The sequence below is a fragment of the Polypterus senegalus genome, chromosome 3 (genome assembly GCF_016835505.1).
Source record: "Polypterus senegalus isolate Bchr_013 chromosome 3, ASM1683550v1, whole genome shotgun sequence".
Taxonomy (NCBI): domain Eukaryota; kingdom Metazoa; phylum Chordata; class Cladistia; order Polypteriformes; family Polypteridae; genus Polypterus; species Polypterus senegalus.
The window spans coordinates 81,840,288-81,855,500 of record NC_053156.1 but is presented as its reverse complement, the minus strand read 5'-3'; the positions used below and the strand labels follow the sequence as shown (position 1 = coordinate 81,855,500).

At 35.8% G+C, this 15,213-nt stretch overlaps 1 protein-coding gene across 3 annotated transcripts in view; it reads right to left on the bottom strand.

Annotated features, from left to right (window-relative positions):
- utrn (utrophin) overlaps positions 1–15,213 on the bottom strand; it is a 513,264-nt gene that overhangs the window by 344,816 nt on the left and 153,235 nt on the right. For all 3 annotated transcript variants that reach the window (XM_039747516.1, XM_039747517.1, XM_039747518.1), the window contains 4 exons: positions 12,795–12,940; positions 11,958–12,137; positions 10,176–10,289; positions 2,238–2,393 (listed from right to left, as the gene is read on the bottom strand). In XM_039747516.1, the coding sequence (XP_039603450.1) occupies positions 2,238–2,393; positions 10,176–10,289; positions 11,958–12,137; positions 12,795–12,940 (596 nt within the window). The remainder of the gene's footprint in view (positions 1–2,237; positions 2,394–10,175; positions 10,290–11,957; positions 12,138–12,794; positions 12,941–15,213) is intronic.

The window sequence follows — 15,213 nt, the reverse complement described above, 5'->3', positions numbered from 1 at the left end:
TTTTCTCTTTATTTAACTTGAGAACGTTACTATTCATTCATTCTGAGATACAAGTCAGACATTGTGCTAGTGAATCAAGAGAATCGGGGTCATCAGGTGCTATTGATAAGTACAGCTGTGTGTCATCAGCATAGCTGTGGTAGCTCACGTTGTGCCCTGAGATAATCTGACCTAATGGAAGCATGTAGATTGAGAAGAGCAGCGGACCCAGGATAGAGCCTTGTGGAACACCATATTGGATATCATGTGTCTTTGAGTTGTAATTACCACAACTAAAAAAGAATTTTCTCCCTGTCAGGTAGGATTCAAACCAATTTAAGACACTGCCAGAGAGGCCCACCCATTGACTAAGGCGATTTCTAAGAATATTATGATCAATGGTGTCAAATGCAGCACTCAGATCTAAGAGGATGAGAACAGATAAATGGCCTCTGTCTGCATTCACTCGCAAATCATTTACTACTTTAACGAGTGCAGTTTCTATGCTGTGAATTGTTCTAAAACCCGACTGAAACACCTGCATTCCTAATACTATAAAAGAAGCTTGAGCAGAGAACTAAGAGACAAATAAAAGAACAGGATAGTAAAGAGGCATGAAGGTTAAAACAAAAGAGAAAGAGGCGGCAGATAGCATGGCTCATGTGGTGTGACAGAGAAAAGGCAAGCAGTCGGGACTGACGCATTGGGAAGAATCCGTGGTCAGTATTGCCCTTGCTGAGCATTCTACAGTAGAAGTGATCAACCATGATGAGTGGGCTACCACCTTTAAGACTATGAGGTAATGGCAGAGAAGATATGGACCAGGGTTTGTGGGTCCCTACAGACCCCTGCGATAATAGACCCAGATAGGTGACCAGAGTAGTGGTGGAGAACTAAGCACCATAGCTCCTATCATTTTTTTATATTTTTATAGAACAGCTCCAGCTTAAACCTGTTTTATTCATTTATTATTTGTTATTACTCTTGACTGTTTATATCCTCATTTGACTGGCTTATCCCAGTCATGACTATTGATTGTTCCACGCTCAAGGATGTTATCGCAGCTGAAGCCAACCCAGACTGTCACAGTCATGTTTCTTCTTTAGTGCAATGGCTCAGCCGTTATAGTTCAGTTACCACTAAGTGACAGATTTAACACATTACTGTTTTACTTATATTATTTACAAATATGAAACACTGCTGACTATGAAGACCTGCTTCACATGTACCTACAAGACATTGTGTAAAGCAGCTCATTATACTACATGATGTAATATGCAAAATCCACCAATACTAGTGTGAGAAACAGATAAAATATACAGAGTGCTTGGAATATACCCAATCTAAATAACATCAAGTCAAATTCTAAAGAACCCTATTTGGCAACTTTTTGCAAATGTCTATAGCTCTCTGTGTGGGGGAAAAAAAAAGTTTTAGGTTGGGTAAAAATTACCTTTTACAAGTTGCAGTATTTGTGTTTTTATTGTAGAACTCTTTTTAAAACAATATCTTGGATCATCTGTACCAATGCCCCTCATAATTTTGAACTCATCTCATCTTTACCAGCTTAAACTTGAAAGTTTCATCTCCTTCAGTATTTCCTTACAGCACAAACCTTGTAGTCCGTTAAACAGCCAAGTTATTGTTTTCAGGACATAGAAGAGTGCCGTGGAAAATTTATGAGAAGATTTGGGGGTGAAGCCTCACTTGTGTAGTTTAAGCAGAACATCCCTTGAATTCACACACTTCCTTATCATTTCTGTAAATTATCTGGATGTAGAAAATGCACTCCTAGGTCAAAGGTGTTGCTCCTTTTTCTGTACTGATAATTGCAATAAACTGATTTTGTTCTTAATGTACTTTAAATTGGCTGATTTATACCCAGAATGTCATAATCTTTGTCATTATAAAATGTGGACTGCGTAGCAGGATAACAGCAATAGATAAAAGGAGAATTAAGCAGCTACGATACAACTGCCAGATGTTCCACATTCATTTTTAGAAAGAAGATGACATGCCCATTATAAACAGACATCAAAATATACATTAAGAACAAACAAAATCAGTTCCCTGCAATCACTATGAATATAAGTAAAAAAAAAATGTTATACGGGCTAGAACTCTCTGTACATGGTCATGTAATCGAGTGACAGGTAAATTATGGAATTTGATAATACAGTGATGTAAGCAGCATTTAAAATGAAGAAGGTAATTTGGTGAAAAATAAAACTTTATGGAAAGCAGAGACAGCAATTCACCTGTTTCTTAAGTTTCTCCCATTGCATTTGATAGCCTGTCAATCTTGATTGGCTCCAGCCATACAAATGTGGAAAAGAGAGATGTCTTAATCTAGATTCTGTTTCTTTCATACTTTTCAATGCAACTTCCACTCTGCTCATTTCATCAACCAAAACCTGAAATACACACAATTATTATTACAATTTTTTATCGTAAAAAACAAAAACTTGGTACAGATTATTGGGTTATTAGCAGTAAACCACAGAGCACATATCAACTATCTCAAATTTTACAATTAAAGTACAATTGTTATGGAAAATGTTAGAACAGGTGAAAGTCTGAAGTACTGAATTATAAATATGTCTAACAATAACCTTCAAACATTTTAACAAAAAGATAAGCTGTGCCAATATATTTTTAGCATTTCTCTAGGTAAAGGGACACTTTCTTTTAATTGTGCACACGTTTGCAATATTTAATGTGCCAGTCATTAACACTAGAATTACCAACGCCTACGAAAAAATTCTGTAAATCCAGCCCACCTTAAATCCCTTCGTACCTCTCCTTTAACGTCTTTTGTCTTGTAAATTTTGCCGATTAAGACAAGCAGCAAGCAGCCTACTATTCCATCCCCCCTCTGTCGCAGAATGGGCACAAAGTTCTCCCAGTTCCAGCTTTGATTATCTGGGAGTGAAGTGCTGGAGTTTTAGAACAGAAATAATAGATCGTTATTTGTCTTGATTGCCACATTTACAAGACAAAAGACACTGACGGAGAGGTGCAAAGGGATTTAAGGTGGGCCGGATTTACAAGTTTTTCCATAGGCTTTGGTAATTCTAGTGTAAAGTCACTATTATTATGTGGTGAACTATAACATTGGTAATGTACCATATAACACAACTTATCTGCAAGAGCAGAATTCTTTCTCCATATTACAAGAAGTTCTGTGAAAAAGTGTTTGTCCCCATTCAGATTTCTTCTGTTAGTGCAAATCCATAATACTGACTGTTTCCAGTTCTTCAATCAATATCTGATATCATATAAAAGGGTACTTGAGTGAACAAATAACATTTATTATTTTTATTCCTTTTATCTAAAGAACAAAGTTATCCAACAACACCAGGCACTGTGTGGAAAAGCAATTTCTACAAATTAAATCAACACATTTATAGGCACATATAGAGTCAGGTGATCAAACATAGCAAGGCTTGATAACAAAAAAAGCCCAGTTCAATATAAACCTCGCTTATTTTTACTTTTACCATTAGCACAAAGATTCAACAGGCACATAATTCCCAAATTAAAGGAAATTACAAAATGTTGGTATGTGCAGTCTGAAAAGGGCTACAAAGCCATTTTTAAGGCTATCTAATGCCATCAAAGCACAGTAAGAGTTATTAGCTCCAATTGGAAAGCACTCCGAACAATACTGAAACCACCCTGGAGAGGCCAACCTGACAAAATTACTCAAAGCACGTAAGATAAAACGATTCAGAAGTCACAAAGAATCCTAAAACCAAATAAAGATATGTAGTCTTTGCTTGCTTCAGAAAATCTCAGTGTTCATGATTCAGAAAGAAAATATTGTCTTCATAATAATGAAAACCACTGCAAATCAAAAATACAAATGCTCACCACTAGCTTGCCAGAATGCACATGGATGACCCCATGCCTTTTACAAGAACATTCTATCTAAAAATGTAACAAAAGTGAGGCATTTTGGGTAACATGGGACCCACCCTGTCCAACATAAAGCAAAGAAATCATATAAGACCATCATACCAACAGATAAACACTTGGGATTGAGCATCAGTAGGCTTTGCACCCTAGGAGCCAAGTTTCCCAAACTATTCTATAACATTTCAGTAATTATTTACTGCTCTGATGCTGATCTTTCTGATCATAAAATAGATCATTATGACAGCAGTTGACGAGAACAATTCATAATTAACTGCAGAATTGCGGTATTTGAGGGTTCCTCTAGAGTGACTATTGCATGATTTGGCTGAAAAACTAATCCACACATCATTTCTTAACAGGCTTAAGTTTCAACTTTGGTAATTTGTCTATCTAGCTGTTTTAGCTCTAGACCATCCTCAAGAAACTGTGACAGACAGACACACACCCATCATTGAGATATCAATGTTTTTAGTATCAGGGAACCCTAAATCGTTGAGATCCGTCAAAAAAGATCAAAATGTTTGACAAATCTAAACCTTTCACTCCTCCCCCATACACAATAGGTTATGATGGGGGAGGATGCAAAGCAAAAATTATGGTTGTAAGATAATGATAAAGGGATGCTTTGCTGGAATGACTTGCATAATTGAAGGAACTATAATTTTACACTGTATCAGAAAATTACCAAAGAGAATTCCCACACATTTTTCAGTGAACTGAAGCATAGTTGTAACATGCAGAAAAAGAAAGAAAAAAATAAATAAAATACAAAAGAATATCTACCTCTTAAGCTAAAAAGAAGCAAAAATGCATCTGGTCAAAGTGCAGGCATAAACCCAACAGAGGTGCTGTGACAGTATATCAAAAACCTACCAATGTCTCTATTAAAACAGTACTAGAAAGATGGCTGCACTAAAATTCAACAGCTATGCAAAATACTGATATGTAACTATAGGAGGAGCTTGGTTGCAATTACATATTTTAACACTAGAATTACCAAAGCCTACGAAAAAACTTGTAAATCTGGCCCACCTTAAATCCCTTCACACCTTTCCGTCGGCGTCTTTTCTCTTGTAAATGTGTCAATAAGCACAAGCAGCTGATTTCAACAGCAAGATATGCAAATGAATATGAATACAGTGGTCCCTCGCTATATCGCGCTTCGACTTTCACTGCTTCACTCCATCGCGGATTTTAAATGTAAGCATATCTAAATATACATCACGGATTTTTCGCTGGTTCGCGGATTTCTGCGGACAATGGGTCTTTTAATTTATCGTACATGCTTCCTCAGTTTGTTTGCCCAGTTGACTTCATACAAGGGACGCTATTGGCTGATGGCTTAGAAGCTACCTAATCAGAGCATGTATTACGTATTAAATAAAACTCTTGCAGTGCTTGATTGTTTGGTTTTCTCTGTCTCTCTCACTCTCTCTGCGCCTGACGGAGGGGATGTGAGCAGAGGGGCTGTTTGCACAGAGGCTGTTTGCGTAGAGGATACGGACGCTCCTTTAAAAAATGCCGCTTTATCGTGGTGCTTCGGCATACTTAAAAGCCCAAAAGCACGTATTGATTTTTTGATTGTTTGCTTTTTTCACACACGCTCTCTCTCTCTCTCTGACATTCTCTGCTCCTGACACGCATTCCTTTGAAGAGAAGATATGTTTGCATTCTTTTAATTGTGAGAAAGAACTGGCATCTCTGTCTTGTCATGGAGCACAGTTTAAACTTTTGACTAAAGGGTGTTATTTTAAGTCTAGAGGGCTTTAATAATGTTAACAGTGTGAGAGAGTTTATAAGGGCCTAAAATATATAAAAATAACCATACAAACAAATGGTTTCTACTTCGCGGATTTTTATCTATCGCGGGGGGTTCTGGAACGCAACCCCTGCGATCGAGGAGGGATTACTGTAATATGAATAATGTTGCATCAGTGTCACTATGTTTTCTGAAATGTACTATACAGGTTATAAAATTAATTATTCCAAATATCATATATACCTATGTCTCCGTTTTTTGTCAGTGAGGCTTTGACATCATGGACCATAAGGTGCATACTAATTCAGCATGAGCAGGAACACTTAATAAAACTTGAAAAAAAAAAAAAATTCAAGTGACAGTGAGATACGAAGGCGGCAGACTCACCAGTGTTTGTGCGTCAGCTTTTATCCCTCCAGATCAGAAAATTTCCAGTTCCATTGTCTCAAAACACCACTCACATCTACAGTTATTCCCAGTTTCAAATAAAAACTAACAGCGCCACAACTGGGGTGCAGGGGGATTGTATTGTGATTGTGACTGAGAGAATAAAAGTGAAAGTAAAATGCTAACTTTTACAAGTACTATAAATTTACACAGGCTGTTACAGACGCATATCAAATGTATGTTTTTATTGTATAATATTAGGGGGGAGATGCAGCTGCTTGCTGCTTGTGCTTATCGACATATTTACAAGACAACACGCTGATGGAGAGGTGCGAGGGGATTTAAGGTGAGCCAGATTTACAAGTTTTTTCTTAGGCTTTGGGAATTCTAATGTTAAGTGTAACAGAGAAATTACAATTTCACATAGTGGTGTCAGATAACTTTGCTTATTCAGTAAATGACATTTATTATGACATACAGTAATATTAGTTTGTAGCTGAATACCTAAAAATATTCAGTATCAAAAATCTGTAATAATGAAACTGGAAGGGACAAATACTTTTTCATGGCGCTGTATCTCTAAAACAAACTGCAACAAGAATCTTGTATTCATATAACTGTACAGGACATTATGTCTGAAAATAATAGAAATTAACTTTTTGAAAATATACAGCACAATAGACAGGTAAGTAAATTTGTGAATTCTGTTATGTATGTAAAGCTGTATGTAAAGATAATTCTTTTTGTCCTTGGTCAGAAAATTTTTTAAACATTACAGAATCTTTCACTCTCTTACAGTCTGTTACAGGTGCTACTTGTGAATGTGTGGACATATTTTGGATATTGGTTTCTCTGATATACAGTTTCCTTCTTTTTTTAAAAAAAATTCTTCTACTGCCTCTCTAACTCTCTAACGGTTACACAGTTGCTCTCCACAGCTGTAAAATGGAAGTCTTTCCTGCTCATTTTGGAGCTACAGATTTGGTTAGCAATTTCAACATTAAATGCTTAGATTATTTGAATTCCATAGCCACTCCAGTAACCTGATTATTCACAGAAACCTGGTTTCTAAAAAACAGGCACATTGGCATCTGAGAAATCAGGAAAGCACACATAGATTTCTCTGCGAATAGTCCAATTATTGGGCCATGTAAACCATTAACCAAGTTACAGTTAAGGATTTTGTAGTCTGAACATGTCTGTTGTATTCTGCATGTCTGCACATGCGTTAGCTATTCCTTCTCCTAGGAACATTTTAATCAAAACATAGACAGAATTAAAATGTACGCACAAATAGTAAATCATTCCCACAATTTATTATTATTTTTCTAACCACATACTCTCCAGAACTCCATATTATTTACCAGCCACAAGATAAATTTCCATAGGCAAATGCGTGATAATCACATTATTATTTCTCTTGGTTTCTAAGCTCAACAGCACAATTTTGCGAACAGTGTTAGAGTAACATGTTAAAAGTAATGTGTAATGTTGTCCAGTTACTTGTTAAAGTAGCAAGTAACCTAACCCAATACTTAAGTATTCTTACTAAAATAAAATAAGCTATTTTTATCCCACCCACACTGGGTGTGAGGCAAGAAGCACACATTATCGGTATTGCTTGTACTTTGCAGGACTCAATCGTACATCCAAGCAGAAAGAGTGTGCTGTGTGCAGTCTGGTAACGAAACCTATAAATAATGTGTCAATATAGTTTTAATCTAACTATTTACTATAGATATATTCAAACAGTGTGACTGGGTGATGCAGCGGCCAGAATTCATACCACAAATCATCAATGGCTCAGGTTGAGTATGTAAAAAGGGGACAGATGTTACTTACTTAACAGCACACGAAGAACAAAATGTAAACACATGAAAACTATCACAGGCTTCATGCATGTTTTTGGATCCACAGGACTCGACAAGTGTACCACGGCATGTAAAATAGAGGTTTTTAAGAAACTAGGTTTCTGACTTAAATGGGTAACTCACTTAACTTGAGTTTTGTATGTGCATGTAAATACACTCAGTAAAAAAATGAAAGAGAAAAATAATAATGCTATGGCTTAGAAATACTAGCCATTCTCTCAGACAGGCTTGCAAGAAGTGTGAGAGAAAGTGGTAGACGGACAGACTTCAGATATATAACAACGTTATAAGAAAATGTTTGACCAAATACACATAACTTTTAAGAAATGAAAAAACAATATATTTCTCTAATATTTTTTCGAGTAGCTGTCAGACAACTGTGGTTTATTTCAGCATTAAAGCTATACTCAGTACATCAGTGAGCTTTAGCAGTGTTATGCCTTCTCTGACCTGTGATGATTTTGTCCATTTTTTTCTTAAATTGATTAAAAAAAAAAATCATCCTGCTCATGTCTCAAATGTTTATTTTACAAATATCGTAGCCTTTATTTAATTTCAGTCAGTATCTCTCATCTACTTATGTAATGTTGTGTCTAACATGAACTCAAATTCTTGCTCCCTTGACAGTATACGTACACCATTCTTTAAAGAGATATTTGGAGTAACTGGATCTACTGTTTTGACTATTATAAACAGTTCTTTACTGACAGGTTCCATTTCATCTTGTTCTAAACATTCAATAGTTGAACGACTGTTAAAAAAAGGCTCATCTTGAGGAGTATGCACTGGAACAGCGTGTTGCCACACCCACAACACAACAAAATAGCTTGGGATCCCAGTTGGCAACCCCCCCCCAAGCAGACACACAGTCTAGTCCCACCCTCTGGAAAAGACCATCTATCTGCCACAGCCAGGTGTTGCTTGGGAACCCCCTTGGCCTGGTCGGGCCACGTTTGGGTCCTCACCAATGAGGATCCTGTGAACTGTAACTAATGCTCCCTCACAATGAAGGCAGTGTGCCTTATTTGGGACTCTGTGAATAACCATTCATTCAACACAAAGTCAAACCAGCAGTACCCAAGGATTCTCCGAAGAGACACAATACCGAAGGAGTCCAGTCTTTATCTCAGGTCACTGGATAGATAGAATTTTATGTAATTATGGTATTAAGTCCAAGTCAGACTCACAATGACATCTAATCCTCCTCTTTACAGTGTTAAGCCTGAATAACTCTCACTAGAGTATTTTATTGCCACCTAGTGAATAAAATAATATGCTGTAAGAAATCACGAATATTTCTATGCTTTTTGCCACTTTGAGGTAACTGATCAATGTTCATGAGTTCAATCATAACACAATGGCACACTGGAAAATGAGTTGAATCAAATGATAGTAATGAAAATGTGAATTGATTAACGTGTAATTGTATGCTCACTTCGTGATCATATGTCTACAGACATTCTGTTCGATTATGTGTTTTTTATTTTCCTTTTATCTTCTTCTTTCCCCAATCTTAAGGTTTTTAATCTACTGCTAGGTTTTATTGCCATAAATGTGCTATATAATAAACTGGACCTAACTTGGACTTAACTCAATATTTCACTAGACCTGCAGAAAAGTTATGTAGACCAGGAAGAAATTTCAAGGCAGCTGCTGTGGACAAGATTGTGTCAGCTGTTAAACAGCAGCATTATTAGAAGTATCAATATGCTACAGCTGTCAACAAAATATTAAAAAAAAAAAAAAATTCTACAGCAATCACTATTCCTGATAATGTGGTTTAAACCCTTATTATTTGTTAAACATGGAAGAGAAACAACAGAGATTTTAGAAATGAACTCTCGGATTGTTACTAAAACAAAGATATCTCTTCTAATATAATAGTGTTTACCTTTCTGTTCATAAAATTCTACAACCTGTTGTCCCTCAGCAGATAACATTTTACTCAAATCAGAACACTTCCTATGAAGTATTTATACACAGCCATTTTCAACTAAACAAATGAATTTTAAGCTATTTAAACTTAATATATGACAGAAACACTGTTTTGCCAAACTTCAAACTCCATTAATGCAAAACTGTATTATGATGCATTGCTTCACTATATTATAAAGTCCTTTATACCAGCAAAGTCATATTACAAACAAGAAATTGATCAAACCCACTGGTTGCAGAATGAGTTAGATATATATTTGAAGATATTAAATTATTGTCTACAAATATTTTACAGAAAATGTTTTTCAGAAAAAAAGACACATAACCTTGCATTGGTCCAGCTCTCTCTGAAGCATCTCAGAATCATCAAGTGGTAAACTTCCTTTGGTCAATGAAGACTCCACTTTGTCAATCCATGTCTGCACAATTTCACCATTATTCTACAAAGAGCAATGTATAAAGATGGAGAGGTAAATTACACTGCCACTATAATTATAATGAAATCGCACACAAAACATCTGGTGGAATTTTACTGCTCTCATAACTGGATGATCTGAAATTATTTGCTTTAAAATCTCCAACATTTTCCAATTTTTGCAAACAATGCAATTTGTTTTCTGCTTTTTTTTTAATGCCAAGGTACAATTTGTAAAATGAATACAGGGGATTACTTATATAGCTGCATAACTTATGTTTTGTGTTACTATGCTCTTCACTGCATAACAAAAGCCAATCAGAAGAACAATGTCAGTCATTTTTTTCCTTTCAGAGGTCACAGTGTCTCTTATTTATGGAAGCATATTAGGGCCACATAGAAGAAGAAAAAATATAGATATAGTATGTTGAGAATAAAGATGACATTTCAACTTTATTCTCGCCGTTTATGTTGAGATTAAAGTCATCATTTCCAGTTTAAACCCTTGCTTTTTTCTCTTGTTTTTTGCCATGTCATAAACTTTTTTAAAATAAACGTTTAATTTAACATTAAATACTTTGTATCAAGTTTTCCGCAATCCAGTTGTTAATCGCGATGTGCTTCTTAAACTGACTTTCGCCTGCACTGACAGGAGGCATAGGCAGCAATTGCCACACAGAATACATTCACTTTATGATATTCCTGCTCTCTGAACATTTAGAATGCTAAGATAAATACTTGATATCATTTTCATGATAAAATGCATTAAAGCATGTGGGGGAATGGTGGCATTGAAGTAGAGCTGCTCTCTCGCAGTAAGGGGTCCCCAGGTTTATGTTCAGTGTAGCAGATGTAACAAGAGTGCAAAAAGCTGGCTGTATGAATGGGTTTAACTGAAATATTGTGTAAATGTTGGGGTCGTGAGCTGGTGGTCAGAGACACAAACACAGAAGTCAATGAATGTTCTTCTGAGTGGGCTTTCTTTAACTGCAGGAGTGCTGTCCCTGTCAAACGTACCAAATCCCAGTGTGATGCACATTCATACATCCAGCTTTTTGGAGCCTTGTCACACCTGTCATAAAGGTTCTCTACACTGAACGTACACCTGGGACCTCCTTGCTGCAACGCAGCAGCACATCCTCAAAGTTACCGTGCCCCCACATGTTTAATACATGCTTTAATGCATTTCATCATGAAAATGATATCAAGTATTTATCTTAGCATTGTGATTGTTCAGAGAGCAGGAATATCATGAAATTAATGTAGTCTGTGTGGTGATCACTGCCTAAACCTCCTCTCAGTGCAAGAGGAAGTCAGTTTAAGAAGCACGTACTGATTAACATGGGTCAGGGAACACTTAACACAACATTTAATGTGTTACATTACTTATGATGGTGTTTGAGACAATCTAGTAAATTCAACATTGATTTTAAGATTAAGTTAATGACATTATACTTTAAGGACAAAATAAACTACGAGAATAAAATCAACATGTCGACTTTAATCTCGACATTCTTCCGTACTTATTTGCTTCTAAACTGGACAATAAAAAAGAACAGCCAATGCTCTAACGACATCAAAACATTACTAATTTAGCACTAAATCATTATTTTAAAGGCAACAAATTTAAAGCATTGTCCAAACAACAGGATTTTAAAAATTAAAACTTTAGTAAGGAAAAAGAGGCACATACCTCAAACTCTGAAAGTCTTGTCTTCAGTTCTTGCATCATTTCTAAGACTGTGTTAGTTCTTGACTTCACTGCAGACCAGAGGGACTGAACTTGTTCATATTCTTTGGCTAAATCACCAGGGCCCTGTGAACGAAGTCTTTCTAAAACTGGTTTCTGCTGTTCTAGCTTGTCAAAAATAGTCTAAGCAAAAAAAAAAGTTTGAAATTGTTATTCTGATAAGGAAAAAAAAACATGCGGACCTTTAGCAAGAGTGTTTGATTTTACCTTGTTACGTGTACATTTATTACTTTATACCTGTTACACCAGTTACATGGGATAAGATTAAGTTCATTCAAAGAATAAAAATATTAATACAAACATGTGACACAAGGACAGCAGTACTCATCATTCAATAACAGAATAAAAATAGCCAATTTAACATTTACATATACATAAAATTAATGAAGATGGTCAGAGTGTTAAGTTCCTGCAATTCATAACTTTGCGAGTAAGGTCTATTAAGAAATGTCACAGTTGTATTCTTGATAGGCCTAAGCAGTTTATCAGATTAACACTAATTATTATTATGAGTTCAGCAATTGAATTATTTTCATAACCACTCCTGAGTAAACTCAGCATCTATTCTGTTAATTATACATTTTCAAAGGGTTGACTAATTCTATTTGTAAATTAAAGAAAGAAAATACAGAAATATTTTTCAGACAGTGTCATGTTTTAAGTGACATAATGATGGATTCTACATTAGTTGTTTTTTTACCCCCAAGTGAGGCTCAAGGTAATTTTGCTGTAGCATCAAATAAAAATATAGAGAAAAGCCAATGTGCTGTAGACTCCTACCTGTATGTTTCTCACAGAATTCTCCAAGGTTTCTTGGTTCTGTACTGTACTCTGCAGCATAGTAAGTTCTTTCTCTGCTTCCTCCAAAAAGTATCCAAGGTTTTTTATGCTGTCCTGCAGCTCCTGAGTGGGCAGGGTAGCAAGATCTATAAAAGTAAAGAGAAAAAGTTAAACAATGAAATGGCTGCAAAAAACCTAAACCAACCAACCAAAACTACTGCTGCTCAGGCATGCATCAGTGTCAGGCATAAAATTATACATTACAACTGCAAGCAAAAAGGTTAAACATCATACAAATATTAAGAAATCCGGAATGTTAAACAAAAAACAAAATCAGTAAACTGGTTAAGATGCCATGAAAAATATACTGCAAGAAATCTACAACCCCAAATCAGAAAATGTTGGGATGGTATGGAAAGAAAGTTTGGGAGCATGCGCTGACAGCGCATTGTCACACCCACCACACAATGAACCACCTGGATCCGAGTGCAGAGGGTGAAACCTCAGCACCACACTGTAATAGTGTGAGGATTCTTTTATGGTGGCAGGAGTGCCAATCCTGCCATCAACCCCCAAATTTTCCCTGCAAGTTGGAGGACTTGCGTGCAAGGTTGGAGGCAGATTAATGTCAACACAGTGCCTTCTAAATTTACTTTGACTCTTATTTATTGCAGATAGCATGAACCCAAGATATGTCATGTTTTGTCTGTTCAACTTAATTTCATTTGTTAATATACATCCATTACAGCAGTTCAGGCCTGCAACACATTTCAATTTGGTTTTTATTGTGTTGTATTTTACCAATTTGATACTGTGTTTTGCAGTAGTTACCAGCTATTCATTACTGTCATGTAATTCATATGGAAAAATCCATTTTACATATTAGTCTGTTTGGTTTTGTCATACCATTACTAACAGTATTACCAAGTTACTGCTATATCATATTACCACGCTGATTAGGCATTAGTAGAGAAATGTATCAGACAAGTTAAACAAAACAATTCCAGCAAATGCAGGGTGGCACAACAGTAGGACTCCATCATACATAGTATTGTGTTCAAATACCAAGGCTTGATGCTGTCCGAGTAGAATCTATAGGGTTATCTCAATCCAAGTGTGAGTTTTTTCCCCAGTTATTTTGGTTCTGCCTGTCACATCCCAAAGATGCATAGGTTGGATTAATGGGCAATACTGCTTAGGTGTGTCTGTGAGTGGGCCCTGCAATGAGCCAGCAGCCAATAAAGGTTTAGTTCTTACCTGGAACTTAATACTGCCATTACGGGCCCCAGCTTTTGTGACCCTGAATTGCATTAAACATGTTGAACAATCTTAATTTCAGTTTGAATTTAGAAGATGGACTTTCAGAGATTGAAGTATGTGAAGAATGCACAATTGCTGCCTCTTTTTCCTTAATAAAGTTTGAATTTTGTTTTTAAAATCCTGTTGTTTGGACAGTGCATCCAGAATTCAATAGTTAGTGATGGCTGGAAAATCATGCCCATAAGTAACACAAACTGCAGTCTAGTGAGATAAAGGGTACTCGTTGCTGGATATTTTTTTTGTTTTCTAGGGGTGGTATCAGTAAGTTTCACTGTCTGTAGAAAAGGCATTTGTCATTGACACAAATTATTTCATACCTTCCACCATCTGCCTATTTTTCTCTCATCTTCACTCTGTTACAGCTCCTCAGACTATGTATGGTGTGTAATGAGGTCTTTCCCACTTTTATAGTTGTGGTGTTTTGATGGTATACAATAACAGCTTATTTGTCTAAATCCCTAGAAAATTAGTTTTTAACCAGAATTAAGTATAGTCTGATTGCTTGAATCGGGTTAAAAAAAAAACGTTTCAGAAAAATAAATTATATTTTTGCAAAAAATACATGGATGTAGACTATTCGGATCTATGTACTTGATCTGTAGTCTTAATCTGTATTTTTTTACTGTATAAATAAAGCTTCTTTTGCTAAAGAAAATGAAAGCCTCACATAATTATAAAAAATAGCTTTCACTTCAAAAATTCTAAACTTAATCTTTAACTTTTGTACTGTGTAATCACTCATGCACTATATAATTTTTTAAGTCGCCTTGAATAACGACATCTGCTAAAATAAAAATAAAAAAAAAATAACCAACCTTAGTGGGCAGCATTTGGTGCAGCGGCTAGCACAGAATTAACAACTAGGTTCCAACCTAGTTATATTTCTTTTGGGTATTTTGTTGTTGCTACTGTTAGGCAGTTGACATTTAGTATTTCATATACTCTGTTACATTTTGAATGTATGCAATGTATCATGGGCTTTCCTTTTTCATATGGCATATGAAATTACAGTATGTATCTTTTCACAGGACAGGGTACAAAGTACCATAGTTAAACTATCAGATATTCTGGTATTATTTAAATTGTTAGACACTGTTTT